Genomic DNA, 26,545 nt, shown 5'->3' on the forward strand with positions numbered 1-26,545 from the left:
CAAACAGAGATCTGCATTTATGTATAACTATATAAATTTCTTAAACTCTTTCTACGAGCAGTGACGTTTTACATTCTTTTTATAAATATATATTTGATTTAACAGCTACAAGGTGCGATGCAGCATTTATTTTAACCAGCTACTTTGCTGTTTGAGTGACCGGAGGAGAGTTTGAGAGGAAACACCGTCCTCCAGCACTAAAAATACTGCAACACTAAAACAAACTGAACCTCCCGCATCGCCAGATTTAACCAGCAGCCAACAGGAGAGGAGTGTCAGGATCAAGACCACACCAAGCAAACATCTTCCTGTGACATGACAGAACAGAAATAACAACTTAAGACAGGATTTTTTTTTTTTAGAGCTGTTAGGGTCAGTACACACACACACACACACACGTGTACAGATCAGAATACTCACTCTTGTACAGCGCGGGCTATAGACAGCGCAGTGGAGCCGGTCTCGTTAACACTGTCCAAGGTCACGTTTGGCAGGTCGTCGTCATCGCTGTCACTCTTGATCTGCCTTGGCGACAGGCCGTTGTGGTCTGTGTGTGCTGAGAGGACAGGGACACGGACACAGGAGTCAGTGGGAACATTTGTTCATTTGATTTTCAGTGTGTGTGTGTGTGTGTGACAGAGAATCATATTCATGATAATGACAAACTTTCACATGATGCATCCACCCTGTGTTTACTGAACATCCTGACAATCATTAAGCCAGCTTTGTCTTTGAATCCTCTTTTTTATTTATTTTTGCACGGCAACCAGGAAAAAAAAAAAAAAAAAAAAAACACATGTCGAACACGTTGACCGGACAGCGTGCTATTAACCCCGACCCCTCTCGAGCGAAAAAAAGGAACAAGCTCTCCGTCTCTTGAGCCGCTTGACAAAGTTACATCGTTTTCCTGCAAGTTGTGACAACTTCTCCCCTGAACGACTCATTGGATACACTGCCAGAGCCTGCAGCCATTCTGTCATCTCTGTCTCCATGGACACGGGGCTGCGTACATCCTGGGTAACTCAAGAGATGAATGTAACAAGAAAGAAATAAAAAAATAAAAAAAACCTGCCAGAGACTTGTCAAAGAAAAGTTGCAGTCAATTAAACGCTGATTAAGTTGTGTAGTAATTAAAAAATATATATATAAAAGAAGAGATCATCACAGCTACATTGTGATCATTTTCCACCGAGTTCTCTAACATCCCCCCCTTTACCGTAAGCACCGAGCTTTTATAAGCGATCAGGACTTCACCCCCTCTGCCCTCTCAGCCGAGACTGTGGCCATAATGGCCCATAATAAGGGTCTAGAGTTGGGAGCAGACATGGTGTTATTACTCGGGGGGGGGGGGGAGGAGTAGATGGTGGAGGAGAGCGAGGGTGGGGGTGTTGCAGAAATAATACTGTAAGTCTGTTGGAGCTTTTTTTTTTTTTTTTTTTGCTTTTAAAGGTTTCTAACTGTTGACACAGACTCGCAGAGTGGTCACCAGCTTCGCCTACCCCTATGGAAAACCTGTAATTAGTTTGAAATGCATCGTGTGTTGGAAAGGGGGTATTTTGAGCGAGGGACACAAAGGAGGAGTGGTGGAGAGGTGGGCAGAGCACCGGATTTTCTTTCTTTTCTCTCTCCTGTTGTTTCCAGTCAAGCCCTGTTTCCATGGCAACCTCCTGCCGGAGACAGGGAGACAGCAGTGAAAGGAAGGGTACCCGCCCTCTCTTAAAGAGGATGGCCAACCTGTGTGTGTGTGTGTGTGTGTGTGTGTGCACAAGGGTGAGTGGAAGTGTGTGTGTGTGTGTGTTTGTATCTCTGTTGAAAGCTTCAGTATGACTGAGCCTTGCATCATTGCACATGGCTGTTAGGTTTGCATCCAGTCAAACAAGGTAAACGTTAAACTTCACACGGGAGGAAATGACTCTCGTTAGCGACTCCTCTGATGTCCGCAGACTACGATCTCGTAGCTGTTTGACTATTCGACTTCGTCTGTGAGAATCTGTATGTAAATCTTCTCATTAAGTGCAACAGATCGCTTAAATGTTCCTGTTTGCTTACTGGTTGCCGCCTCATTAAAAAGTGACGGTACTCACCACACCCAAAATTAAACATTTCCTTTGTGTTTGGTGCTTTCAGGACCGGGCTAGAGCTGATGTGTGTGTGTGTGTGTGTGTGTTTATGTAAGTGCCACCCATCTTCCATCCATCCACACCCTCTTATGCAAGTCTTGTTTTTCCTGTCCTCTCCCCAGGAGCAGACATCCAACGACGCCCATCTCTAAGGGGACCACTCCACCCAAGCCGGGCCGAGCGTGTCTGTCTGAGCACATGCTCTAATTACATATCTCCGTTTGTTTGCTCAGACATACAGAACATGCACGGGTGTGAGTTACAGTAAGCGCGTACGTCCAACCTGCAGGGAGTGACAAGAAGCGACCTCTTTTATAGCCAACAGTTGGACCTGTGTAAGGAGTTGGACAGAAACACCTAGTGTAGGCTCATGTCCAGTGGTTGGCAGTAAAACCACACCCAGAGAGAAAACCAACAACACAGTCTTAGGCCAGGCCAGTGAAGTCTAACACACAAACTGCCCCAGATATTTGCTTCTCGCTAGAAAGAAAGGTAACAACAGGAGCCGCCCTGGTTACCTCTTGCACCAGAGGCTATTCAAGACAGCCGAGTGAAATCTCTGTCAGTTAAAGACGGGAGAGCGTTTCAACCTGTGAAGCTCATCCTCGCTCTGAAGGTGGAACATTATCGCCTGAGGGGCCGTCTCTGAAAGAACGTACACACATTGTCAGCTTTCACAGTGTTGTGTCTGCAGCTTCTTTGACTAAAGACTGTCGGGTATCTAGGCAGACAAATAAATAAACTCCTGTAAACAGGCATACCACAAAGAAAATGCAGCTGATTCTTCATCGCCTGATGTCACTACAGAAGTCGCCTGTTTCCTGAGCTAGAAACAGACATGATTAGTCTCATGGACCATGTCAGAATCAGTTTCCAATCAAAGTTTTGAGGTGTTTTTATTATTTTAGGAACTTTTAAGCAAGAATATACCCAAGCAGCAACCTTCGTGGCCAAAAACTGCAACTCCTCTAACGTCCACTTGAGGCTGGCTCCAGAAGTAAGTCAGTCTCCATAAGTCCCCATGTCCAAATGTCCAACTTCACCTCAGAAATAAACATGTTTACAGCCTGGTACAAAAAACACTTTTGGTCTCTATAGCTAAGTTTTGCATAATTAACAGTGTGGCCTCTTTGATTGACAGGTAGGTGCTGTTACAGATGACTTATTAGAGCACCCAGGCATCATTCGGCCCACCTCAGGTTCCACCGCTGATGATCCACGCCGCCGGGAGCTGGGAGGTGGAAGAACCTGTGTGTGTGTGTGTCTACCAAAGTTTTAGATGCATCAGACAGCTTATGTCGCTATGCAAACTATTATAATCGTGAGGGAGTAGCATCATAATGCATCACCACAAACAGGAGGTTTAACAGAAATACCAAAAGTCAAGTCAGCCACATGAATATGGAGTAAGCTCGGACATCGTGGTCTCACCTTTGCCCTGGGATTTGACCTCGTCCAGCAGAGGTAGCATGATGGCGTTGTTGAGGCTGGAGGGTGATCGAACGGCAGTGGTGTACATGAGGGGCAGTGACTGTACCACAACTGGGATGCGGTGAACATGGCTGGCGAGCTTCCCTGCTGCCTGCAGGCTCAGAGGGCTGGATGAAGGTGGCGGCACAGAGTGCAGGATGTGCAAATACGGCTGACCTCTAACCCCGGTGCCGGGGGCTACCAGAGGGCCCGGCGTGAGCACCGACGAGGCAGAGGTGATAACCGATGGAGAGGAGGAGGAGGAGGAGGAGGATGACGACGATAAAGAAGACGGGGAGAACGCGGATCTGAGAGGGGAAGATGAGGAGGCGGTGGTAGGGGTGGTGGATGAGGACGAGGGCCGGGGTTTGTTGATGGACAGGTCGACGGGCTCGGTCTGCGTGTGGAAGTGCAGGTCGTGAGCGAGCAGATCTTCCGGAGGTTCGGCTTTAACTCTGCTGAGGAAGAAGGGGACGCCTTCCATCGCAGAATAAGGGCGCACTTTGGGTGACTGCGGGAGGAGAAGAAGAACTGAGGTTAGAAAACGGGACTAGACTCACACAAGACGGAAGAAATTGAAACAATCTGTCTTCAAAAAAAAAAAATCTATTTAAGGCCAGAAATTGATATGGTAATGAATTCAGGATGATTGTTTCTGTGCAAGTATTTAGCTTCAGGATCAGAAACACTGTGCATGACAGAGATATGTCAGAATATGTTGATTCCCGTGTGGTCCCCTCGGTTTGCATGATGTCATACGCAGACGAAGCGCAGAGGAGTAAAGATAGCGTCTCTCACACTCTGTCGTATACTTTTCTTTTCTCTCGGTGTGGGATGCTCTCTCTCACTCTTTTTTCCTCCTGTTTCCCATCACTCCCACTGAATCGCAGCTCTCTTGGCTCTCCCCCCACTCCTCCTTGTATCTCTCCTAAATCTCCTTTGTGACGGTGGAAAAACATCATATGGGCTCAATTTCCTGACCGTCTCTCTCTCTCTCTCTCTCTCTGTCTCTCAGCGATGGGCCTCCTAAGGCCAACGCTGGTGGCTCAGTGTATCCCTCAACACATCTTTCACTTAACACCAAGCAGACTGTAACACAACCGCTCCATCTGTCTGCACAAGTTTCAGGAACCTGTTTACTTGGAAAAGATAATGAAGAACATACACAGTTGAAAGACAACACTCACCCTGCTACTAGCTATTTTGTTTCTCTCCGGACTCTCCCATACGTTGGATCTTTGATATCAGATCTTCTGTTATAATGTCAAATAGAAATTGTTACGTGTGATGTAGCAGATCTAGACTGACTATGTACGATGTGGGAGGAGTGCTAGAGTGCGTGGTGAGCGGTGTTGATCCTCACAGTGGAGCCTTTCAGAGGGGCTGAGTCACAGTTTGGGCCATCAGGGGAATACGAGCACATCCAGGATTTTTTACTAATCATACAGGAAAAGCTCATTAAAAGCCCCCCCCCCAAAAAAAGGGGAGAAAACCTCAAACTCCGAGTCACAGCTGCAGCAGATATGAAAAATCTTGGTGGATTTTCATCCTCACTTTTTTTTTTTGTTTTTGAGACTCACATTTCTTTCCTCTTATGTAATGCTGGCTGAGAGTGGGCCTGTGGTGAATAACGAATTTTTCTGACTCTCTCTCTCTGTGTGTGTGTGTGTGTGTGTGTGTGTTGTTGTGTTTGTGTGTTTTATTCCATGTAGTAGTACTACTATTTTTACTCCAGACTTGTATACTCGTTTTTCGTCCTACAGGAAATGTTACGACCCCATGAATCAAATCGTGCTTCCCTCTCTCCCGCTCTGTGTGTGACTCCTCCTCAGTTGGGAAAACAAACCCTACCCCATGAAATATGCCCTGCGATGACCTCCGGACCCCGGTGCGGGTTCAGCTCAGGGTCAGTGATGTCAGGTCAAGGTTCACAGCACAGTACGCTCTGATTCATCACACCACCCAGCGAGCATTTTTTTTTTTTTGTGGGTTTTTACACGACAACCATCGGCCTTTGTGGAAATCATAAAGATTATTTTTGTTGTGCTGCGATGAAGAAATCTTCATGCTTCCACCGTGAAAATTCTTTCGTTGTGTTTCTAGTCTAGTGGTGCTCCCCTCAGGGAAGTGACCACTCATAGCAAACATTTATATTTGGTGAAAAACTCTCTGCTCTTTGAGGGAGGTCTCGCCACGGGGAGAACTAACCCGAGATATCACGACAGGAGGAGGAGGCCATCGGTGTGAGGGTGTAATGGCTATCTGTAAAAATATAATTGGATATTGAGCAGTCGGCAGCTAATGAATGAGCCAGTGATGATGAAGCATGAATGAAGCAGCAGCAGCAGATACCAATCAGCTGATGCAAGCTTCATTTTTGAGTCGTGGAGTCATGTCGGGTGCGGTGAATGTTGTAACTCTGACGGGTGGAGACTCGTAAATAATACAACCATGTGACTTTGCAGAGGAAGAATGAATTGTTCTCATAATATTCATAGAAAAATGCATAGCGACTGATTTCCTCTCAGTTCATCAGAGTCTGTCATGCTTCACGTAAACAAACATTTAAAGGTCCAGTGTGTCAGATTACAAAATATGACAGATATGACATATAATATTAGTGGGTATGAGTAAGGCCAGAGTAGTTTCTCTTTCACTCTAGAAAGGAGAGGGTGAAGCGAGGGGTTTCAATCAGCAACCCCACCACCAGGTGCCACTAAATCTTACAGACTGCACCTTTAATACGTGGTTTAAAATGCAGTTATATGCAACTATTAGGACTTTTTAAGTGTTTATTGGTTGACAAGAGATAATTACATACGTCTGTTATTAATGGCCTCTTATACTACAGATCCCACAATGCACTGCAACGGCGGATGAACGCACGGTGACATTAAAGCCCCCCAGAAAATGTCCAAACGAAAAGTTGACTTTGAGATGTGTGCCCTGGTTGTGGATCTAATGTAACAAGCCGTACTATGATGCGCCCATGATCTACAGTATGTATACATATTCTGTATTATTACAGTGTTTCACTACTATATTTCACTACTATATTGTCATTTGTTATTATATTCTCCTGTGTCTGCTTCTGTGTGCCCACGGGAGCAGTTAAGTTGTTAACAAATACTCAAATAAATACTTATATATGCTCAGCACAGCATTATAGTGTGTTGTAAACCATTTATAGTGCGTATAAATGCTAAATAGGGCAACTTTAAAAGGACCAGTGTGTGAGATTTAATGGTTTCTAGCAGTGTAGTAGCTGATCGACTTGCCTCATCCGTCCTAGGGTGGAAGAAGAAACTACAGACGCTGAGAAAAACAGGGTTTAGTTTGTCCACTGTGGGCTACTGTAGAAACGTGTTCAACGACATCTGTAGATATAAAAGGCTCATTCTAAGGTCATAAAAACATAACGATGATTATTTTATCAGGTGATTATACACTAACAAAAACATTGTTGTAAATATTATATTCAATATTTACCCAAATCTGACACGCTGGACCTTTTAAAACAAAGTGTTGCTGACTATAATACATAATATTTATCTATTTATACTTTCTGCTCAGCAGCTCTACCTTGAGAAGCATCTCAAAAGTAATATTTAATTGATGGCATGTATGTTTGTGATGTCAAACGTCCTCTCGTCCTCTCTTTCTTGACAGACCCTCAGGCTATCATCCAGCTGCTTCAGCACGTCATATCTCTGTGTTTGCGTCTTCTATACGGGATGTGATTGTCACGGACGGCCTGGAGCTGTATGCCCGAAGGCTTTGACGTCATTAGATGCATTGAGTATGATCTTTCTCAGTAACAGTGTGTCTGGTGGGCTACTAAAGCTCTGATCACTTGATGTACCATAAACCAACAGATTTTAAATCACATTGATGCTACACTGAGGTGTAATCCGGTGAATGGTGTCTCTGCTCGGAGCACCGAGCGAGTGCTCACAAGGAGTGGAGCCAGTGTCGTGCCAGAACCGGAGCTGGGCAAGCAGGCAATGTAACCGGGCTCAGCAGCCTCTATGGACATAATGGACAGAGGCGCAAAGACTGAAGAGGACGTTGACGGAGGAAGGTGAGAAGAGAAAAGAAGCAAGAAGCCGCCGGACAAGAGTAAATGTGGGACTGACTTTTAGTGGTTGGTGAAATAAAAGAAAACAAATTAGATATGTTGATGATTGTGGCAAAAATACACACACCTGTTCATGAAACTGAATTTGTAATTAAAGCCCAAGGTGTAACCTATTCATCTGACTGTACTGGGGGCTCTATTTATAGAACATAATGGAATATAACATGCATAACTCTGTTTTCATTAGTATATAATCACCTGAAAGTTAGAATTGTTATGTGTTGAGTCTTTTATATCTACAGACACCGCGGCTCCTCTTCCACAGAGTCCGCCATGTACAGTAGCCCTGAGCAGACAAACTAAGCTTTGACTTTGTTCATGCGTATCACTGCTGAAGTAGCAGAGAGGGTGAGGTGAGGGGGTTGCAAGCAGCAACTGACACAAACATGTTGATCTTTTTTAGCAAAAGGAGAATTTAACCACGATGCCAAAAACATTCGGGAAGTAACGCGAGGAAGCATCTCGTATTCGATCTGACAGAAGTAAATCAGGAACAGGAGCGGCGAGGCCGTCTGCTACTGTAAAATGCGACTGAAGTGAAGCATAGAGGGGCCCCGCAAATCACCAGAACAATGTCAATTCTCCATCGTAGTTTAGTTTAAGAAACATCTGTCTCTCTCTGTCTCTCTCATGAGCACAAAAAAAGAAAAGAACATATTACGTGGTCGGACAAATTCATCCTTCAAAAGTGACATCTGAGGGAGCTTTTATGTAAATGTGTGATGATCATCATCACACTTTGGAGTAAAAGTCAGTTACTGATGTGACCTGATAAGATCGGCCAATCCTGCGAGCCCCTTTGCGTGACACACACAAAAAAGGGGAACACCTGTGTGCAAAGGTCAGAAAAAAACACAAAGTGTTTTTAATGTTGCACACAAGTGAAAAACAGAAAGTGATTTGCATCCTGGGTTCAGGTTCTCACAGACACATCTAAAGCAGCTCGAATGGAAAACTTGAACCACCCCCCGCTTTCGTAATGACAGATACAAACAATGCGCACGCGCTCAAACCTACACATACTCGCACACGCGCTGACACACGTATAAAGATATGCTCGACCCGCCTGCCTCTGCCTGCCTCTGTCCACATGCCATTGTCTTTATTAGGGGATACTGGTTAGCGGGGCAGATTTTCCAGCCCCTTGTGGGCGAATTGTCTAACGAGGCAGACCATTTCCAGCAAGCCCTTGGCCCCCCGCCACCCAAATGAAGACCACATTTCTGCAGCAGCCTAAACTGACTGTCTGTCTGTCTGTCTGTCTGTGACTGCCGTCGAAAGGGAAGCACAGTCTGCCGAGGAGGGGCGAGATTGGATCTCGGTGCACTTCAAAGCCGTGTGGGCTGCGGTGCTCACATCCTGTCTGTGACTGACATCACTACATGTATGGAGAATGACTTCAAGCCTCGGGGTTTTCAAGGCAGCGACGGCTCTAGAAGAGCCCTTGAGCTCCAGCTGAAAGCAGGACACCCAGAAAGTAACCACCTGCTGCCTCTCTGATGTGAAGACTCCTTTCTTATCACACACACACACACCAAACAGTTGAGGTTACTCGATCAGCTGGTATTTTTCTCATCCATCACTAATGCTCTTGGGTTCGTATCGACAGAGACTACTTCGCTCATCGTGCTTGTGGTGATACATTAGAGGGGACGAGATATTATCGATATGTTATGAACGGAAATCGATAATAACCGCACACTAATTCGTCATGATTACAAATATTAAGTGGCCTGCACCCGCTGCACACACACACACACACACAGCTGTGGCAGCAACACAAAAGCCCCTGTAACCTAGCAACAGCTTCTCCATAACAAGACCACTTTATTTCGAGGTATGTTGGTTGGACCAGAGAGAGCAGTGGTACTGTAATGTGGGCCATGGCATGAGGTAACTCTTATTATTCCAAACATGGTCAACGTACGCAGTCCGATTGAAGGTAATGCAAGATTTGAAAAGATGCGATTCCTGGAGAGACGAACTCGACATCGACTGACGGAGGCGACGCCACGAGAGAGAGAGTCGAGGCATGAGAGTGTTTGAAGAGCTCAGAGTGGTGTGTTGTGTTTGCGTACGTGTGCAATGGAGTGTGATTACTTGTGTGTGTGTGTGTGTTAGGGGAGGATGAGGGGAAATTGAGAGATGTAAAGGGGCAGGGACAGACAAGAGACAGATAAGATTTAGAGTTTCCCATGTGACCCTCCTCCTCCTCCTCCATCCTATCCCATCTACATCTGCACAATCACCCTCAGCCAAAGCACACTGGCCCCCCGAAAAAAACACCCCGATGCATTCCTGCCCCAGCTGCTGTGGCTCTCCTCCTCCTCCTCCTCCTCCTCCTCCTCTTCCTTCTTCTTTTGCTTCTTCTTCTCCTCTTCCTGCTTACTACCATGCTCTCCGACCACTCCTCTTAGCCCCCTACGCTCACTTTACTCGAGTCTCTCACTCACTTGCTCAGGCCTGGGAGTGATTATCGGGCCCGAGGAAAGCAGAGGGGGGGAGAAAAAAAAAAAGAAGGGTGGGAGGGTGAAGAAGAAGGAGGAGAAGGAGGAGAAGGAGGAGGAGGGGGGGTCTGGAAAACAACTGCTCTCTTACCCCTTGTTCCGATTCCAGGGGCTCAGCTTTGACTCGGACTGCAGGCATTCCGTCAAGCATTAACATCCTGTTTCTTAGGCCGCCTGTGAAAGAATACAGAGGAGGTGTAAGACGGGTGTTTTAGCATGACTAAGTAGGTTCTCCCCCCCCACACACACACACACACACACACATTCAGTTATTCACACATGGACATTTACAATGTTTGGTGTGCACCCTGCCGAGAGACGAACACATTTTTAAAATAGACACGGACTCATGTTTTCGGAAAACCGTCACAAGCTGACAGACAAAAGATGCACACAAACTGTGCAAACTCAGCCAGTCAGCGCACAGCGTGACTCCCTCTTCGCCATAATAAAGATTTTCAATTGCCTGGTGGGCTGCTGCAGGGCTAATAACACTTCATAACGCTGAATAAAATCCTCTTAACACTTCAATGGAACACAAATACTCGCTTTGATATACAGCAAGCCGACGATGTTCACTCTCTAAACACTCGTGTAAGGACGATAATTGATGCTTGGAGATCATGTTTGACCCTTTAAGATAATATTTTGTGCACATGACACTCACACACACACACACACTTCTCGGTGCGTCCATACATCCACCCCCTCCCCTTGTGCACGCTGCCTCTGCTAAAGTGGGCAGCAGTGCCCCAGCTCCTCAGCTCCGCGCTGTGGCTTTAAGAGGGATACTCAGATGGAGCCAATGACAACAATGCATGTTCCGTATCCCTCAGCTGGGGCCGACCTGAGGTAACCCTCCCTCTTATTATTTTAGCAGCAGTACATGGAGGAATGCAAGCACGGCAAATAGACTCTAAACATCTCTATTACTCTCCGCTGCCAGGCACCAGCGGCGGGGAGATGTGTGGCCCAGAATCGTCCTCTGAAAGCAAAACCACGGCCGTCATGAGACACACACAAAAAAAAACAAAAGAGAGAAGCTGCTCAGCTGGTCAGGAATGACATATAGCTGGTTTGATGATGCTGAACACAACGTTATACCCATGTGGCCCGTCACACACCAAAAAAATCCACTCCAGATAAGTTATCGACATTATTTTTTACAGATTTCACCACAAATTGCGAGAGGAAAAATGATTTAGTGCCACAAATTGTTCCACTAGCTCTTAGATTCTCAAGCGAAAGGCTAATCCTGACTGTGTTTATGTGTGTTTATGTGTGTGTGTGTGTGAGGGAGGTAGGGAGGTAGAGAAAGAAAGAGGGGAGGATTTACTCTCTCTCTCTCTCTCAATCTGCAACCCCCCAGATCTCGCCTCTCAGGTCTAAGTCCCTCAGGTACTCCTGGCTGTGCTTGTGCTATTGTATTGTTGTCCAGGATGTCCTTCGGCTTCAGGTCTTGGTAGGCCCAGATAGCGTTGCCATGGTAACGGCTGGGGCGGGGTAGGAGTTGCAGCCTCGGTCCAGCCTCAAGCCATGTGTTAAAGAGAAGGAAAAAAGAGGAGGAAGAAGAAGAGAAGGAGGAGAGAAGGAGGAGTGCACCGAGACAAGGCAGGAGAGTGAGGTTTGTTTTTTACTCGAGATGACCGACGTTCAGAGGAGAAAATATCGATTTCTTTTCCACGTAAAATCGCTTCGAATTTCCCCCGGACTCAAAAAAAAGTTCACGTCGTCCAAACTTATCTGTTCTCCTGTTTTAATTCTGCACAGCGACACGCAGCCAAAAAACATCTCTCAACTTTCCGAGTCGGGTTAATCCAGTCTGGTTTGTGATCACTGTGCTTAATGAACTGGCCTGCAAGCAGGATACTCATAGGAAATCAATAGCCATCGCATACCTCTGCTTGTTACTGTAATGATTAAAGAGCTCACAGCACTGTGGGAGAGAGACCTAACGCTGAGTAATGAGCTAACAAAGCGGACGCGTATCGAAGAGGTCGCGTCGACGTGCTTTTGTTCCCGCGTCTGCCGCACGAGATAACGACACGGCGGGAATTTGTCAGGAGGCAATAAAACAAAATGTGTGTCCGCCATTCTCTATCGCTAAATTTGGTCTGTTGGTGGCAGGCTTAGGCAACCGGCAGTGTGCTGTCCATCAGCAGTATGAGGCTCTGTGTGTGGGAGATGGAGAGAGAGAGGGAGGGGGGGTTTAGAGGGAAACAGGGTAGATTAAGATCACCTTTCCATTTGCTGCACTCTGAAATGAAATGGCCATCCCAGGTGTGTGGGGGAGTTGGATGGAGAGAGGAGAGAGGAGAGGAGGGTAGTGGAGTGTTGAGGCATCTCATTTCTCTCTCTCCCTCGTCTCCGACCCACCCTCCTCCCGTCCCCACCAAAATCCCCAGAATAAAAAAAAAAAAAAAAAGGTAAAGGGAGCAGGTGAAGATTGAGGCCAGTCCTCGCAGACATAAATGCTTGAAATATACATATTTCACCGTCTGCTGCCCTCTTTGCCTTTTTTTTTTTTTCTGTTTGTGCTTATTTTGCTAATGCATTTCCAAGTATGGAGTCAAACTCCCACCACGCAGCCTGCTCGCCTGTGACCTCAGGACCTGCAGGTTCTCTGATGGCTATCGGCTCGCTCTGTGCTGATGGGTGGCGATAGCAGCAGCAGGATAAACCGACCCCCATGGATCAATTATTAGGTGACAGACCTCAGACCTTCTTCTTCAAGACACACGTGTCCACACGCAAACCAAAAACATGTACGAATCTAATCTACGAGATGTCTTTTAGCTTTATCGTACCTGTGCTGTGAGTTCTCTCAGCACATGCGAGTGTGAAGACAGATCCAGCCTAACGCCGTCTGTCTCTCTCTGGGTGTTTGTTCAAACAGCAATGAAACACATCGAAATTTAAGCTTAAACAAACCAGATTTCGTGTGTGTGTGTGTGTGTGTGTGTGTGTACCATCTCTGTTCTCTTTCCCATGTGCACATACAGTACTTTCACACACACACCCTGAAACACACTGTAACAGACGGCCTCGCCAATGCTTTGTTCCCATGTCGAACGCCCAGAGCAACTGGGTGCATCTGTGTCACAGAGGCTGGACCTGCTGCTACAGGGCCGGGATGGAAGAGCGATGGAAAAGAGGTGTAGGAGGGAGGGGAGAGAGGGAAGGGAAGGGAAGGAGGAGATACACGAGGAAGTGTTAAGGAAGGTGATAGCAAGGGAAGAAGTGAGCGAGGGTAAGGGAGGGCTTGTCGAGGAGCGCAGGAGTTGCTGGCAGGAGCAGTGGTTAGGGAAGCAACCAAAGGGGAGTTGAAGAGGTTGAGGGAGAGAGGGGGGTGTTTGGTTGGGAGGAAGGGAGTCAGAGAAGCGAGAGAGAGAGAGAGAGGGTAGAGAGGGGATATGGACCGGAGCCAAGGCCCGGTCGAGCGCAAAGCACACGGTGTAAGAATGCCAACAGACCCCTCCTCCTCCTCCTCCTCCTCCTCCCTCCCTCCCTCCCACCCGGTCCTGCTACCAAAGAGACGAGAGAACGAAGGCAGCGAAGAAAAAAAACATTTCAAAATGTTGCAAATGGGAAACAAATGATGGCCGTGCACACACACACACACACACACACACACAAAGGACAGAGCTGTAGGTGATGTTAGATGTTTCCTGTGTTTTCGCTCGGTGTTGTGCGCCTCTGGCCGCGACTCACTTCCCCTCTTCGGTGCCCCTGGACACCCCGATGTGACACGTTTGGCCTGATAACCAGCCTACAACTGCAAGCTCACCAGCACACTCCTCCGCTTCCTCTCTCTCTCTTTTGAGCAAGTCAGAGAAGCGGGTGATCTGACCACGCTCGTTAGACCGGTAACGAGAACTGGAAAATAAAGGGTCTGAGATGTTTGGTGAAAAACATCTTGCTCGATAGCCACAGCTGATTTTCATGATAAACTGTTCATGACCTCATCTCATTGTTGGCCTCATTCTGGTCTTGAGAGTCCGTTCGAATAGTTCCCCGCAGAGCTACTACTTTAAGAGTAACTGCACCCAGGCGGATTAACAGCGTGGTGTGGTTGAAGGTTCAACAGACTTGAACCTTCAACCCGCAGACGTCAGCGCTGCCCCATGGACTGTATGAGAGACGTGGACGTACGGTGAGCCAATGTGTGTCTTTGCTAATGTCCATCAGGGGGCGACTCCACTGGATGCAAAAAGAAATGGAGCTCTATGAGAAAATAACCTCAGCTCTCACGTGATTTATGACCTTGGTATTTATCCCGATCACTGGTTTGCATGTTCATTTGGTAAATTCTGATGATTATGATCACGCTTACAGTCACCAGCTGCACCCTCTCATACAAATACAGCAACTCTAGAGGCTTTAAAACGATACTCCACAAACCGATGTTTGACGTCACGGTTCTGATACAGTCTGTGGTCCTGCCCTGCAAAAGCAAAGTGCATAAACTACATGTTTAGTTCTATTCAGCATGCAATATTTAGATTTTTTGTTGCTCTGACATTTTGGTAATTTATTTTGTTATTGAACCACATAAATAAGTCAGTCGCTAACTGGAATCATAATCATAACACCAGATAAACAAGTGCTGCTAAAAGCTACCCAGCTCCGAGTCCCCTTGGGTTGCCATAGATTGTGTAACATACATAGAATAGCGTGAAGTGAACGTCTTACAACATGTACACTTTTAATAAGCAGCTTTAAACTTCTAAAAAAAAAAAAAGGAGAAGTGAAAAACTCCAAAAATGGCTGACTTAAGCTCTCACGGAGTGTTTTCTTTTCTCAGCGAAGACAGAAACCTGAGACGAGCTGTTAAGTTCCCTAAACGTCTGCACAGAAGACAGATCAAAGTCTGTCAAAATCAAAGCCGCCGAGGCTGAGGCTGAAAGGCTGACTTGTATGAGTCAAACTGCAAACACACGCCGGATCCTACATCTCCCACAATGCACCCAATACTTGCCTTGTTTGGTAAATATGCTTTAAAGTGATGTTGTCAAAGTGTAACGCAGGTAAGTCCTCTGACAAAACTCCCTGCAGAGCCACAGAGAGGATACGTAACGACTGTTTTCCCCACCGTGACGAACGAACTGACCTTCATGTGTAAAATGGGTGGAATTCCCCTTTAATGACTTTCTGATAGCAAACGGCACATACCAGGTAAACAGGATGATGCTGTTTGTTGTGTGTGTGTGTGTGTGCGTGCAGACTTCACTCCTGGATGTACTCAGATGGACATAGTCTCTCTCTCTCTTTTTATTTTTTATTTTTTCTAATCATTCCTGGCACTCTGTGAATGGTCTCAGAATTTCCATTTCATAAACCGTATTTTCCTTGGCAGGAGCGGCGAGTGAAGTCTTTTTGGATGCTTCTGGGACATTTTTGAACGGGGCTCAAGAGAGCAGAGCTGCTGCTACCTCACCGCTCGTAGGAGCATGGACTTCTCTAACCTTCTCCAACTCCCCCCAATGAGCACAATGGTATCAAACCATAGATTGTATGCACTATATGGCTATATGAAAAGGAGAGAAGAAAGGTCCCTTTAGGGTTAAAACCCCCTTAGAGATGCACTCAACTGATGCACTTTACCTCAAAACACCGTGCCCTTTTCCTCTGGGAAGAAATCAGTTCCACAGGGAGGTGGGAGGTAGAGCAGGGAACACAGCTTTCTTTATGAACACAGCTATTATTAGACAGAATACACGTCTCGTGTTGGGTGTTTTCATCTCTGGGACATACAGAAAAACAAGTGGAGCTTATCAGGTCCTATCAATTTAAAACCTGAATGTCAGCCTGTCTTGTCTGTCTGATACGATCTGGGCTTCACTTGTTGTTGTTTTGAGTTTGATGTGATGTACACGAATGACTGGGCTTCCTACTGCGCCTTTTTTTCTTGACGTCACCAAAGAAATTCGCCTCCGCAACAAAACACACACGACAAAAACATCGTTTTATTTAAATAGCTCAGCACCGAGCGATAAATTACTCCCAAGATTCATCACTAAATAGAACGGCGGGGAGGGAGGGGGGCTTGCATGAGCGCTCTCGAAGCTCGGGCTGGTGATGAGGGAGGATATTATCGACGAATGCTTGTCAAAAAAATGTCATGCACGGTGAAAGAAATAAAGGCAGAGAGGTGAATAGGCCGATGACGGACGCTGAAATCATTGGCGAAGGGTGCTTATTGATCTGATTGATCCGCACGTTAAGAGTACAAATCAAGCTCCATTGTGATGAAAATCTAAAAGAAATGCACAATCTGACCCAGTTTAGGAAAACAGACACACCCTGGGACTCTTTATAGATTACAGATCTTTGCTTTTATTGTTCTAAAGAGTCCGTTTAGCTCGATGACGTGCATTCTGTGCAATGCAGAGGGGGTTCCACGCAGGGTTAGACCAACTCGGGTTCACAGGGATCGATACGGTGGAAATGGGCTCAGCGCAATGACCTCATTATGTAAGTTCCTGCACACATCCTATATGAAAACGCGCCTTCGTAGTACGCAGTGGCCTAACATACGGTAAACTCAATGCGGAGGGTTGAGTGTGTGTGTGTGAGAGCGAGAGTAAGAGTAGTAAACTCGTGTTCTTGCCTGAGCCACGGAGGCTCAGCACCTGGGAGGAAACCAGCTCCATTTATAGAGAGTTGATATACATGTAAATACACACAGACACACACACACACACACACACACAAACAACACACATTTGCACACTAGCAAGGCCCACGGAAGTTCCCATATTCTGGTGGATTGCCCTTGGGTCCTTGCTATTTCTGCCAGGGGCAGGGGGATCCTGTGTCAGTAATCCTGTCGGGATGAGGGGGATGAGGTCGCCGGATGCAGCTCAAGTCCACTGCACACACACACACACACACACACACACACACACACACGTACATATACATGAAAATAATTTGTTTTGCTGAGTTGACACTACATACAGTGACGCAACCCACATGAAAACAAACCGTTTTTAATAAAAACTCCACATTTCTTCATCGGCCTGTGTCAAATAGGAGTTTTTTAAAAGGACAAAGAGGAAATGTTTTGCGTAGTTCAGAATTGTATTGTGGTTTTTTTTTTTTTTGTCTTTGTCTTTGTGAAAGCTCCCCACCTCCGCCAATGAAACTGTGGGAAATGAAGAAGCTACTTATTCTGAGAGGAAACACTCAAAGCGAAAAGAGAAAAGAGGAGTCGGTCGCTGTCTGGTTTGTCTGTCTCAGTCTGTGTGTCAAACGCGCATCTTTAAAAAAGGCTGACTTCCTGAGCCCCTACTCTGTTCTACAATCTGGCTACCACACACAAACCTTATGACCTCTGTCTGCACCCACAATAAACCATATTTACCGTAGATTAAGAGACAGACGCGCTCAACTCTGCCTCTCAATATTGCTGCTCTGCACATGAAAGAAGAATAAAGATGCCCATTCAACACAAACAGCCACCCACACACACCTACAGTGTGCACACACACACAAACACACCGAAACACACTCACACACACACACACACTCCTCCACAGTGCTCCAGAGAGAGGTAAACAGAAGAGTCTGACATCCTCTTGCATCATGTGCCTCAAATGCAGGAGAGAAACAGCTAAACAAGCTGTGACCGTGACAGCGCTAAAGTGAGGTGGCATTACTCAAGTGAGCTTCGACTTAGAAGTCAAAGCAATTTGTGACACCATTCCAGACAGTTTGTGTCCAATTGCGGATCATTTTGATGTAATCACGAGAAAGAATAAGTTAAATATTCCTGCGCGAGGGTTGGATCGAGTTCAACGCCGCAAACAAGACGCCACAGAAACAGCTAAAGAGCCAGTAACACCGCGAGGTTGTCTTGCTTCAACGTAATCGGGTGACCTCTCTAGAACACCCTTCATACACGCACACGCACAAACACACACACCTCAGTAAATGCAGTAGGGTCAGTGGCTGTGCATCTAAAATAGCCTCTGACACAAAAACCTCACTTGTACCGAAGGAGGAGGGGGGAAAGGAGGAGGAGGAGGAGGTGGAGGAGGTGGAGCTGGGCAAACCAGGATAAACGTGAGGAGTAACTGGCACAACCTTTTTTTTTGCAGGAAGATACCGCAATATTCTTTGCATGCGGCGAAGTTTACACACTGTAATGCGCGCACGATAGACAGGGAGACAGATACAGAGAGAGAGAAAGAGGTTAGCACCGGCGAATCAATAAAAAATGCACTCGGTGACTTTGTTCCCGTCTCTTATTTACTCTGGGCGCACAGGTCCTAGGTTGAGGTGACCACGGCTGCAGTACTTCATAATCATCTCAAACTGGCAGAGGTGCACCGTGGGCACAGTCCTGCACAGGATTTGCAGTAAATAAAATACCTCTGCTTGTTTTCTTGTGAATGCCACTACGAGACGGAGAAGCGCTGGGCTGTAGCAAGACGGTCAGAGTGCAACACTGCTCTCATCTCTTGTCCTAACGGCGAGGTGGGAAGCATTAGATTAACATCTTTACAATAACCTGCATCCTTCCCTACACCACCACCACCAACCAACCACCCACATACTCTCTCTTCTCCTTCCCCTCCCCAAGGGATGACAGTACAGTACACTCCTGCCCTAATGGGGGGTTCTTTGAGTAGGCTACCGCCTTATATCCCCCCCTAGGCTCTCTGATAGTATATGTGTGTGTGTGCGTGCGCTTATGTTACAACATGTAATTTGTGTGTGAGCAATACCCCTTCCCCCACCATATGCACTGTGTACATACATGCTGCATGCATCACAGCACATGTGCACTCAAATGCTCCCTTAAAGATCGACCTAGATGTTTTACAATAACTGTACAATGTGAGCGTGCACGGGCGGCCGATACACTGACTCATCCACAGTATCTACTGTAAGCAAGTCACATGGAACTAACAGCAGCCCAAACACTTAAACTCACACTGTTTCTTCCTGTGATCTTTCTCGCCATCTCTAGCGACAACTGAACGAAGCCGGACTCGCGGACACGCACTGGTCTTGCAGAGTCCACTCGATTCAGCATCACCTCGTGTCTGCCTGGCCCCGTCTAACCTCGCTTTGTGCTGACGACACCAAATCCAGCCCAAACGCACGGCACATGGAAACTGACAGTAAACGAACCAACCAAAACATTCCAACACACTGACACTTGTTACATCAAAGTTATTCTTTCGCTCACGAGTTTTTCCTCTTGGTTTGACCCATTCCGGCTCCCTCCCTCTCTCTCGCTCTCCCAACGCCACTCCATAAAAGCCAGCAGCTGTGTTTACCTCCATTACTCATCTACTCACGCCTTCACGTCGATTATTTTTTTCCTCCCTTTCCTCGACTGACGATGCTGCTGCCGCACCGGGCTGATACCTGGTGGAGAGCAGGCTAATTGAGAGGAGTTATGGTCCGTGGCATGAACCTACATTAAAAGCCAAAGAGCCTGTGGAATGCCACAGGCACCCCCCCACCTCCCCAAATGGGTTCCACATGTTGTTTGCATAATTTCCTTTCCCTAACAGTTGACCTACAGTGCAGAACTGGAAACTGGAGTTCACGGTAATCCATGCAGCATCCTTACACAGGTCTGCAGAAACCATCTGCACTGAGGCTAGACAGATGCAGCTCCCCAAAGAATCTGTAAAGGGAAACTCTTCCTGTAAAAGCATCTTTTACAAAAAGGGGGGGGGGTCCAAAACAGAGAAACTGCTGACTTGTGAGTGCTCTTTCATCCTCTTTTCTTGGCTTCCTTCCTTTTTTACTTCCTCCTGTTCTCGGACCATATTTGGCTCGTAGAAAGAAGAAAAAAAAAAAAAGTGAAATACACGCTTAAGTTGAAACGGGGAAACATTAGCACAGATAGACAGACAAGGCCCTTCATTGACACACCTAGCTGTGGAAACATGTCGAGCAAACTTAAATTAGAGTCTGGGGGTAAGAGCTCTGCTCTATGAGTCACTTCCAGTAAGTGCAGCGTGTGCTGCTCTAGAGATGGTGTCATTACTAGAAGAAAAAACTTGGATCATGGTGCCGGTCGGGCTACATCATCTTAAATTCTGCCTGTTTGTTGTTGGACGGTGGTTTTTCCTTCCATAGGATAAGCTTGGTTGGAGAATATAGCTTTCCTTTTAAGTATTCAACAGAGCAATGCAGCTAAAAAATCAAAAAATGCTCATGTTGGTGTTCCTGCAATCACCCATGTTAGTTTTTAGACTATTAACCTCAGAGTCACTGGCTGTTGCACAATACTTTCCGAGCTCCCTCTCTCTCTCTCTCAGTCGTCTCCACACACACACATGTTCTAGCACTCCATGTAACTCAATTTTGGTGGTAAACAAACGTAGGCTGGACACCGGGTTCAAAGGTTGAATCCACAAGCGAGAGATTGCCAAAAAAAAAAAAAAAAGGGGGAGAGAACATTTTGTCATCTCCTGACATGGTGAAACAACAGCACGAGGGGGGTGAGACAGCAGCTCGCAGCTCTGTCACCTCATCATATTAGACTTATTTCATGCACAGGAAGTTCGACGTTGACTACCAACGCATGTCTTCATATTCAGAGTGAAACTGCAGCAAAATAACTGCACACGTTTTTGGATGTTGAACCCTGTCGTTCGAGCTTATTGTGGGCAGGTACACCTACACAACGTCACCCATCTATTTGGGTGCAGCCTGTCTCACACATTGCATATGCATGCCCTTGACTTGGTAGTCTATTGTAAGAGCCTGTGGGTATGTGCTGTGGCTGAAAATCCAGGTTTGACGCAACGCCACGGGAGGCCACAGGATGTCCCACAATATACCTTGTGCATACACGACCTCTGTGATCTACCCTCGTTCCTCTCTTTGGCCTTGGCTTACAGTCGAATGAATCCAGCCGCTGCAGTCTATCTGCAAACAATCCACTCCATAACACCCACCTGGATCGATAATATGTCAGTCAATATGCCGGCAGTTAACCCGGGCTGATTATCGGTAATACCGGCTGAGAATTTCTCATCTCTCGTTAGATCGCGTATACTTCCATCCTGAAAGATTCAATCCGTCAACACGCTCCCAATTTGTGATCTGTGGCGGACAGATGATGCCTTTAGTCGGGTGTGGGGGGGGGGGGTATCCTGTCGTGCAATTAAATGTCCCGGCTAGAGCGGTGTTGATGGACAGATAGAGTCTATCCGTTGATGATTGGCTTTTTAATTGAGTCCCCCCCCCGCACCACCAACACCAACACCACCACCTGCACTGATCTCTATCGTAAGCTCCCTGGACCGTGTCTTGGGTGAGGGGTCGAGCCACTGGAGGAATCGAGTGATAAGCAGCAGCTTGATGTGGCTGTACCACAACATACGGTTGATACCTGTATAGCTTTAAAAATATGTCTAACCAAACCTTCACCACAGCTTTTAGGCGTTGACCAACAGTATAATCTGCAAACCAGGAGGAGGACTCGCTCAAACATTTGAGACTGACTTAAAACAATGAAGACGCCGCGAGAAAACAGCACCCAGAGGTGAAAAAGTACAAAGAACTTTGAATTCAAAGCAGTCAACGGCTGTAATTCATTCACTTTTTTTCCCAAGCAAGCCGTCGCTGTCCAACTGGATTTTTAGCCTGGACATCGGTTAGCGAATGCATCACCGCTCACTGAGCCGTGACGCCGTCAGTGTGTTTGCGGGTTCGGACAAAAACCAGCAGAGACAAACACAGTTTCTAAGGTTCATAGTTCAGCAGCAGGATCTCTCTCTCTCTCTCTCTCTCTCGAGGAAATCAACAACAGACTCTCCATCGACACTGAAGGCCGCCGATTCTTGACGTGACAGGACGAGTCGATACGGTTTAAAGATTCGGTGTCTGTGCATCCTTCGACGTCTTCTCTGCAGAATCGTCATATTATTTTCAGATAATAGCACCTACTCCTTACGACAAGCTTCGCCGACTTCAGTGCCAGGAAATATTTGTATGTTTTCTGTTTCTTCTTCTTCTTCCTCTTCGTCTACTTGTGTGGCTGATATCAGCCTGATTATTCATGCACGCTGCGAGAGAAGGCCTCTTTAAGTGAGAGTTTTAAATGGGCGATAATCTCACTCGGCTAACATCCATGAGCTGCAGGGGGTCTCATCCACCACCACCCTACCCTCCACCCTCCACCCTCCGCCCTCACACCCTCCTGTGAATGAGACGACCCCCCACTTAAACACACACACACACACCCATACTGCTTGTCACACAGTTACAGCAAAGGCAGGGCCTCTCTCCACAACGCGGGGGTAAAGTCACAGAGGTCAGTGCTCAGTTTCCACATCAAACCCAGGAGCAGAGGCCAGAGTCTCATCCCCCCTCCCACTCCTCTCCTCTCACACACCCTCCTCCTCCACCTCCTCCACCTCCACCCTCCCCTTTTTTTTTTTTTTTTTTTTTTTTTTGCTGGATGTACAAATGCCTTTGCTGTCAGCTCTGCCCCAGTCCCCTGTAATTGAAAATAACAGCCAAGGGCCAGCCCCCGGCCACTCTCCCCAACCTGGTGGCTCTCTGCCTCTCTGACAGCCACCCATCAATACCAATGACTATTACCCTGGAAGTGAGAGCGCTGCCGATGACATCCAAGACACCACCCCTGCAACACTCCCACACACACTAACACACTAACACACACACACACACCCCCGGTGTCCTTCCTCCGCTACCCGAGCCTCCTAATGTTTAACCCGTTGCTAACAGCCTGCTGGTTTCTCTGTCTCTAAGCTGCTACAGTAGGCAAACAAGCCTCTTTCTCACACACACATTGCTTCACACACACACACACTTTTATGCACAAAACTCTGACAAGCAGCAAACTTTTTTTTTTTTTTTTTCCTCCTCCCAGCGAGAAGTGCTGAGAGAGAGTTTGCTGTCTCACTTCACTCTCTTTAATTCCTCCAGCAGACACTCAGCGGGCTGCACGACTCTCTCCCAACAAGCTGCTTTTTGTTGTTTCCAAGTAAATAAGTGACACTTCCACCAACACAACTGGTGCCGGCACACTGTGTGAAGTCAGGATGCTCGCTGGTCATTCAGCGTATGATCTCTCTCTCTCTCTTTGTCATGACAGCTTATGAATTTACACTGGTGTGTATAGGTGTTGCATGTCCACCAACCAAAGCTTGTGTGTGTGTGTGTGTGTGTGTGTCGTGCAGGATCACCCCCTTTCAAAGCTGACACACACCAAACACAATGCCATAGGTGATCAGAGCTGTCATCTGCGTTGACAGAGAAATGACAGCTGAGACGAGGAGACGCACTGAACACAAGCACAAAGCCTCAGCAACGTGACAAATGAAGCACACACACACACACACACACACACACACACACACACACAGCAGAGGAAGAGGACGGAAAAGAAATAAAATCATGCACAGACCTTGTCAGAAGCTGCAGAGCCGTGGAGACTAGGAGACTGTTTTCCTTCCTACAGTCCTCTCTGTCTCCTCTCCCTCTCCTCTCCTCTCACTCTGCCTGTATGTACGTGTGTATATGTGTGTGCGTGTGTGTGTATATGTGTGTGCGTGTGTGTGCATGCATGTGTGTGTGTGTGAGTGTGAGTGTGAGAGAGCAGCTCCCTCCCCTTCTGCCTCTCAGCTGCTCAGCTCAGGCAGTTCTCAGGAAATGAATGGGAGCGCACAGAGAACTGTTGTACTTGCAAATGACTTACCCCGAGTCACATGATCCGCTAAATGTAGGGTGGGCCGGTGGGTGGAGGCTTCATAAGCAAAAGGGAAGACAATATACTCTAAGCTTTAACAGCATGCATCGAATTACACGGGGCCCCTCCGGGGAGGTTTCCGACGCGTCCGCTCTCAGCCAGCCCGAGCTCCCTTCTCCTTACACCCCCTCCCGGAGCGCAGCGGAGAGCCCCCGGGGCCGTGGGGGGGCGAGCACCGGAGCGCCTCCCCGTTTAAAGGGGACGGAGAGAGGGAGAGGGAGAGAGGGAGAGGGAGGGAGAGGGTGGAGGTGTGCGATGATTTCAACTCTGTTATTAAATGAGTTGAGTCGAAAGTGAAATGATAATTCTTCTACACTGTGAAAACATGTAGGAACACACACACACACACACACAGAGAGAGAGAGAGAGAGTTTCAGGTGAGTAAGATGAACTTTAAAATGTTTTAATACGAACATTTAAAAAACATTTTGAGAGCACATTTGGGCCCTTTGAACCGATGATTAATCGATTAATGAGAAAATAATTTTGGCTGTTACTTACTATATATGTATGAATATACACACACTACACTCTTTTCCCTTAATCAATTAATTAATAATTCAAAATATGATTTGAAAAAAATGATTAATCGATAAACTAATGGAAATAATCATTACTTGTGGCTATATATACATATATATGGATACACACACACATATATTTTCATTTGTGTGTATATATATAGTGTAGTATACTATACTATATTAGATAGTATAATTTATAGTATATATATTGACATACACACACACACACATACTCATAGGGTTGCAGAAGGTGGAGCTGATCAGAGAGGCAGGGTACACCCAGAGGGCTTATAATAAATACAAGGTATTATAATATAGATATATATATATATATATATATATATATATATAATATATAATAAATTAAATTAAATAATTAGATCTTTTGATATCAGCTGAAAAATTGTCTGATTTAAAAATATGAACATTTTGATTAGATTACATTATAGTTTTTTTTAACCCCTGTGTTACAAACAAACCTTTACTAACAACATTAACAGAAAACAACACACACAACATATATATATATATAATATAGTAGATATATATATAAATATATATATATATAGATATTATATATATTATATATTATTATTTTTTCTAAGTATTTAGTTTAGTATTGTTAATAATAAGAAGTGATATAACATACTATAATATAAGATTCAAAATAAATAGTGCATTAAAAACAATTTGCTGAAGCAAACGTTGATCATAATTGCAGATTGATTTCTGTGCTGCTCGACTCGTCGTTCTTTTCTATGAGGTATGAGTTTGTATGAATAACAGAGCGACTCTTTCTCTGCTCTCTGTGGGCTTTCTGCTCCTACAATGAAATGCCACATTTCCACCTGCTGTTTGAGTGACCAGCCTCGACTAAGGCGCAGGAACATTTCTCCATAATGAATGCCTTTAAATGGTCTTCTGCGTCGCTGTGCCCATGTCAGTTCTCATCCCGGTGTTGATGAAAGGTATCTCTGTGGTACGAGAGGCTGATGCTGCTCAGCGCCCACAGCCTGTCTGTCCCCTGAGAGCTCTAATTAAGGTAAAGGAAGCAGGACTCATCTGCATGGCTGATGGAGCTCACACCACTCTTTATCATGGAGCTGGAGGAGAATGATTGAGAGAGCCAGAGATGATAGAGAGAGAGAGAGACAGTACAGTGAGCGAGGTCCAACTGCTACCCACTTAATATTCATTCTGTTTCACCTCAGATACTGTACGTCTTCTGTTTGCAATGAATGGAGGATAAAATGGTTGGGTGGAGACGAGAGGATGGAACGAAAGGGATGGAGGACGAGATTATTAAGCTTGGATAGGCCTGGGTGGAGGTGGAGGGATGGCCGGGTGATTGTATGCGGGTGAATTAAGAAGTGTATTTCTGTGGGCTGCTGCTGCTGCTGCCTGGATAGGAGGGGCTCTAGGTGTCCAATGAGGAGAGGGGCTGGTTGAATGAATGGATGAATGGATGGACAGAATAATGGAGAAGAGGGATGATCTGGCCGTGGTGTAAATTCTAATGGGATTTAATTGCAGAGTGCAAAACCATGGTGGTTAAATCTTAATTTTCAGAAACATTTGAATGCATATGTGTCATTTTATCTGCAGATTTCATCTTTAAAAATCATATTATAGCTCATACTGATATAAAAGTGAGCATTTCATCAGCTTCAACCCTTTTTTTCATTGAATACGGGTGAAATAAGGCCGTGTTACACAATTTCTATTGTCAGTAAAGCTCCAAAAAAGCCTTTTTGTGTGTGGTTTCCATGACACCTACTACAATACCCAGCCACCTACCAACCAATCACACCGCAAGAACAGCTCGAGGGTGGGAAAAAAAATACAAACAAACAAACCAGATCTGGTCATTTTAGTGCTGGAATGTTAGGATGTGAGAGGAAGATGAACATGTGGCAAAAAATAAAATCTCAATAATGTGACATATTGCTGACTAACAGAAGGTGACATGCAACTGAAGCCGTGCGGGGATATCAAGTCTGTGCACATTGTGACACTTCAAGCCAATGCAACATGTT

General features: G+C 46.1%; 1 protein-coding gene across 3 annotated transcripts in view; it reads right to left on the bottom strand.

The window, feature by feature from the left end:
• The window catches only part of klf12b (Kruppel like factor 12b), a 32,722-nt gene extending 8,568 nt beyond the window's left edge, over positions 1 to 24,154 (bottom strand). Inside the window, exons 1-4 of one of the 3 annotated variants that reach the window (XM_019255768.2) lie at positions 23,935 to 24,154; positions 10,327 to 10,409; positions 3,552 to 4,101; positions 421 to 556 (exon numbers count right to left, since the gene is read on the bottom strand). In XM_019255768.2, the coding sequence (XP_019111313.1) occupies positions 421 to 556; positions 3,552 to 4,101; positions 10,327 to 10,392 (752 nt within the window). In that variant the 5' untranslated portion in view covers positions 10,393 to 10,409; positions 23,935 to 24,154. The other 2 variants (XM_019255767.2, XM_019255769.2) reach the window with 2 other exon arrangements.
• Between the last annotated feature and the right edge of the window lie 2,391 nt (positions 24,155 to 26,545).

The sequence above is a fragment of the Larimichthys crocea genome, chromosome XVIII (genome assembly GCF_000972845.2).
Source record: "Larimichthys crocea isolate SSNF chromosome XVIII, L_crocea_2.0, whole genome shotgun sequence".
In the NCBI taxonomy this organism is placed as follows: Eukaryota; Metazoa; Chordata; class Actinopteri; family Sciaenidae; genus Larimichthys; species Larimichthys crocea.